Source organism: Pygoscelis adeliae, unplaced genomic scaffold, assembly GCF_000699105.1.
Source record: "Pygoscelis adeliae isolate BGI_AS28 unplaced genomic scaffold, ASM69910v1 Scaffold60, whole genome shotgun sequence".
Taxonomy (NCBI): domain Eukaryota; kingdom Metazoa; phylum Chordata; class Aves; order Sphenisciformes; family Spheniscidae; genus Pygoscelis; species Pygoscelis adeliae.
Window position 1 is genome coordinate 1,715,587 of NW_008823954.1, and position 4,793 is coordinate 1,720,379.

A 4,793-nucleotide genomic window follows, 5' to 3' on the forward strand; every position below is an offset into this window, starting at 1 on the left:
ACTCCTGGAAAGCAGTTTTCTACTCTGCATCAGCCCAGCCTCTGACAGGAAACCAGTTCTATTTTGTAGCTAAGTTGTTCCTGTTTTGAGGTTCTGACCCTGTAATCCTACATTAGCCACGTAGCTATAGCTAGCAACACTGAATAAACATGAAACAGAGAGCCTGTGACCTGCTTCCCTTTTATTTTAGTTAATTTGTCTCAATCACTCCCCAAGAACAAAGCCAGCTCCTGTATACAGACATGAAGTGCATTCGTCCTTTCCTGTTAGCACTGCAAGCAGCGTGTTCAGTATCTTGCTGCTACACTCAGAGAAGTTTCTGGAAGTGGCCAGAATCAGCCAAATGGCTGATTTGCCGGTCCTGCAGGAACCGGCGTGGGCACCCAACCCTCCTTCATCATCTGAATAGAAAAGGGAAACTGTTTTTTTGGGGAGGGGGGGAGGGGCTAATCTAAAATGTGGTATTTCTCTGGTCTGAGGATTAATCTTATCGGTCTCCCTGGGCTACAATCTTTAGAGGCAATCTTCACAAATGCTGCACCCTCTCTGGGACAGTCGGGGTGGGCCACGTCCCACCTAAAACTCCTCCGTAGGATGTGTGCTGTGTAAAGGTGAATCAGTTGAGGGCTCTAGAGTCTGTCCTGCCGCTCACTTCCAGTTTATTAGCGTAGGCTCCTCCTCAGGATGGGGCTGTGCATGTAGCTGCCCTTGGGAGAAGGAGGAGTCCCTCCCTGAGAAAGCCCAACTGTTCAGCCCACTGGAGGAAGGCCTGAGCCCCCTTTTAGCAGGAATTTCCTGCTAGAGCAAGAACAGGATGCAGCTTGCAGCTCGGAGGCACCTGTCATCATCTCCCAACTCAAAAGACTCCAAATGAGCATCAGCACCTTCCCGACACCACTCGTGCACAACACGCTGCGGCTCTGCAGTGTTTGGTGCCGTACCACAGCAAGGCTGCTGGGGTTGTGCATGGCCAGCTCAGGTTTTTGCTCTGCTCTGCTGTAAACTGATACCAGAGGGGCTTTAATCCAATGCTAGCGTGCATGCTAGGCTGTAGTAGTGCTGGCCTCCAGGATCCTGGCGGCAGGATCAGGCTTGCAAGCAAAGCCTCTCTGCACAGGACCATCATGCCTCCAGGAGCTCTTGGTCCTGGGGAGGGTACATGGGAAGGGCGCAGCCCTATTGACAGCCCGTTATTCTAAGCCAAGCTGATTATAGCAGAGGAAAGAAGGTGGCCAGGTCTGATCCTTGAAGCTAATGCCATCACACATGGCGGGGAGAGGGGGGTCACCACCCTAGAAGATTCTAAAGCATCCAAGGCCTTTCTACAGGCATAGTTCAAACAGCCCCTGCAGTGGTTAGTGATGCTCAATTCAGAGCGGTAAAGTGCTCAGGTGTCAGAGCTGACAAACTCCAACAGTGGCTGGACTCTGCTTGTATGGCATCTTCCACAGGAGGATCTCAAAGGGCTTTGCAATCACCGAGGAATCATGCTCTGCACACCCTTAGGAGGTGGGTAAGAAGAATTCCTGCTTTACGCAGACCGAGTAGACGTCATCAAGGTGGTACCGGAGGAATGACCTGACGGTCACTCCCCAGCACTGCTGGGCACACCAGCGAAAGGCAGTGAAGAGCCACATGCCCCAGGGTCTTGTGGCTCACCCTGGCGCTGACCCACACCCTGATCCGCTGAGCCTCGTCACAGGAGGACCGGGTGGAAACCCTCGCCGGGGGCTTGCTGTCTGACAACATGCCAGGGCTGCGCCGGGAGCGCCATGGGAGAGAGATACCACATCACCACCCCTGAGGGGTCAATAACGACCGAGAAGCTGTCTCCCGTCTTTAAGCCGCTGATGATCTTCCCGCTGTACACATCTTGTACCTGGAAAAGAGATGGGGCTACCAGGATTTCCACAGACCTTTCATCTTGAGGTCCAGCCATGGTCACTGACATGGCATGGGGGGACGGGGCACAGCAGTGGGCAACAGGAGTGCGACCCTTCATCCTGGAGGCAGGGAGTCCTTCCCCCCCAAAAATGCACAGGGTGTCAACAGGGGAAGATGGAAAGAGCGGGATCCAGGTGCCGTGGGGCTGCCCCGCCATGCCGCATGCCAGTGGGGCTCACCTCATACACGGCATCCTCAGGGAAGTGGAGCTTGGCCAGGCTGGTGGTGTAGACGAAGGGCATATCCGTCCTCCGGCTGAAGAAGACAAGGGCACTGGCGGCCTGGGATAGCGGGCGCAGGAACACCTCGATGTGGGATTTCTCCTAGGGGTGGGGATGGGTAGATGAGGCAGAGCTGCCGCAACCAGCGCTGGCCCATAACTTCTGACCTTGCCCTGCAGGGCTGCTATGCCAGTAGGTCCCCAGCTCCCACACCTCTCCTGCTCATGCTTCTCTGCATCGCCTCCCTCTCCCTCCTTATTGTGACCCCCTGTGCTGCTCCTGTCTGCTCTCCCAAACACATCTGCCTTCCCCCTAACCTTGACAATCCTGCGCCCCTGGATTCCCAGGGGGTCCTGGTTGATCTGGATCATCAGGCGGTTCTGCAGGATCTCCTTGGCGCTCGCGGAGACGGTGCGGAGATCCGTGGACATGAGGAGCGGAGCTGCCATCACCGTCCACAAGGCCATTTGGGAGCGGGACTGCTCATCGCTAAGGCCAAAGTTTCCAATGATGAGCTGGAAGGGAGAGGGGGAAAAGACAGGAGAGGCAGAAAAGGGTTAGAAACTGGTCTGCTTGCCACACTTGGTGATGCTGCAGCTTGCTGGGGGGAAGCACGCATGGGAAACCTCACACACACTTTTCCTTCCCCTCGAGCAGCCTACCACTGCCAGGACATCCCACCCCTGCTAGGTGCTGAGCCGTCAGCACACATTCAAACGCACTCAGTAACACCCCTCGCTTCACAACTATCCCCCCTCAGCCTGTGCAGGGAAGGACAGGGACACCTGGACAACAGGACAGGTATACTTGAGCGGTGAAGGGTTCATTGCAACCACAGGCTTTTCCCACAGCTTAGCCAAGGGCAACACGAGCTTTGCCTCTCTGCAGCAAGAGGGCTCCTGCTCCCGGCGCTCTTCCTTCGCCCTGCCCCTAGAAGGGGGATCCCTGGAGAATCCCTGTCCCCAGTCAGGGTCAGTGCACCCACCACCCAGCCGCACCATGTCCGGGTCATTCCAGTGGCCGGGGCCAGCGGCTGGCTGCAGCACGTCCTGGTTTGCAGAGAACCAGTCCAGGATGGAAAGCACGCTGTCCCAGGAGTCCTGGATGTCGTCATAGTTACGCCACAGGTTGCAGATCTCTGCCAGGATGGTGTAGTTCACCTGGAGAGGAGTACAGGGTCAGGCAGGAGGGAGAAAGGACGGGGTCTGCAAGCTGGGGGAGAAGGGGCAGCCAGATTTGTTGAGAGCTGCAGCATCCAGAAGATGTTTGGTGTTTGCAAAGCACAGGGATGTGTAGAAGGGCAACATCACATAATGAAGGAGGACAGTCCTATCCCAATAGGACTGGGCACATCCCAGTATGACAGGATGTCTAGCAAAACAACCACAGAGGCCATGGGGAAATATGATCAGTTGCAAGAATGAGGGCAGCTCAGGATTCACTCAGAAGGTGAAAGAGGAAATAAATAAATACAATCAGTTCTCAAGAAACATTACTAGGAGGAACATCCTATTTCAAGCACTTAAACCAGACAGGACCCATCTCAGAAGAACAGACTGCCAGGATCAACCCCACACCAGCCAAGTGGGGTGGAGAGGGCACGCCCCAGGGCCTTCTTCCCCCAAACTCCCATCACCTAGCCACGTTGGGAATCCCAGGTGTCCCCAGATGCCTGGCAGGGAGGCCACATCCTCCCCAGGGACCTGCAGCCCCACCCTACCAGGGGTGGAGCGATAAGCGGGGTGTAGCACCCAGCTCCTGCAGCTCCAACAAGAGCTCCCGGAGAGCAGAGGGCACACGGGAAACAGCCACTGGATGGGACAACCCTCACCTTGGGGGGAAGCCCCCCCTGATACGCTGGCCAACTGCAGGAGTAGACGATGGGGCGGCCTGTGGCGTTCAAGGCCCTCGCCATTTCTGGGTAGCCTTAGGGAGAGGAGAAGACAACTGGTGAAGGAGACGGCTGGCAGCAGCCTGTGTCCACAGCCTGCCCAGTCAGGTGGATCCCAGGCCAGCCTGGCCTCCTGCCTTACACCAGCTCTAGGGCACCCAAACTCCTTCCTCTTTGCCCAAGAGCTGCAACAGGAGGCACGAGGGAAGAACCAAAGCTGGCCAAGCGTTTCTGCGGACGGCCAGCCACCCTGACCAAAGCAGCAAGGGGAGAAACGCCAGCCAGATGGGGAGCCTTTACCCTCCGCCTGCTCCTCTCCCGACGAGTAGCACCCATCCAGCTTCAGCATGTCCACACCCCACTCTGCAAAGGTCTGGGCATCCTGCTCCACACGGTCCAGCGTGGTGCCTGGGTAGCCACCCCAGGTGAGGGTGCCCAGGTCACCATAAATGCCCAGCTTCAGGCCCCGGGCATGGACCTGCAAGGAGAGGAGAGCTGCAAGGAAGGGATGAGGGGGTCCAAGGTGCCTCCCGGGAACCGGGCAGCATGGGGACACAGAGACCCCCCCACCATCCCCAGCGGGCACTCACATAGTCAGCCAGGGCCTTAATCCCCCTGGGAAACCTCTCGGGGTCGGGAACCAGCCGTCCCGCCGCATCCCGCTGCTTGGCAGACCAGCAGTCGTCGATGTTGATGTACTCGTAGCCCAGGTCCCTCCAGCCGTCCTCCGCCAGGCG

At 57.1% G+C, this 4,793-nt stretch overlaps 1 protein-coding gene across 1 annotated transcript; it reads right to left on the minus strand.

Moving 5' to 3' along the window:
- Positions 1-166: 166 nt before the first annotated feature.
- NAGA (N-acetylgalactosaminidase, alpha-) lies at positions 167-4,793 on the minus strand (the record flags this gene model as incomplete). Its single annotated transcript, XM_009322766.1, has 7 exons — positions 167-1,879; positions 2,124-2,267; positions 2,483-2,680; positions 3,164-3,325; positions 3,997-4,091; positions 4,357-4,534; positions 4,647-4,793. Coding segments are annotated over 7 exons (1,107 nt in total), but the record flags the coding sequence as incomplete, so codon positions are not given.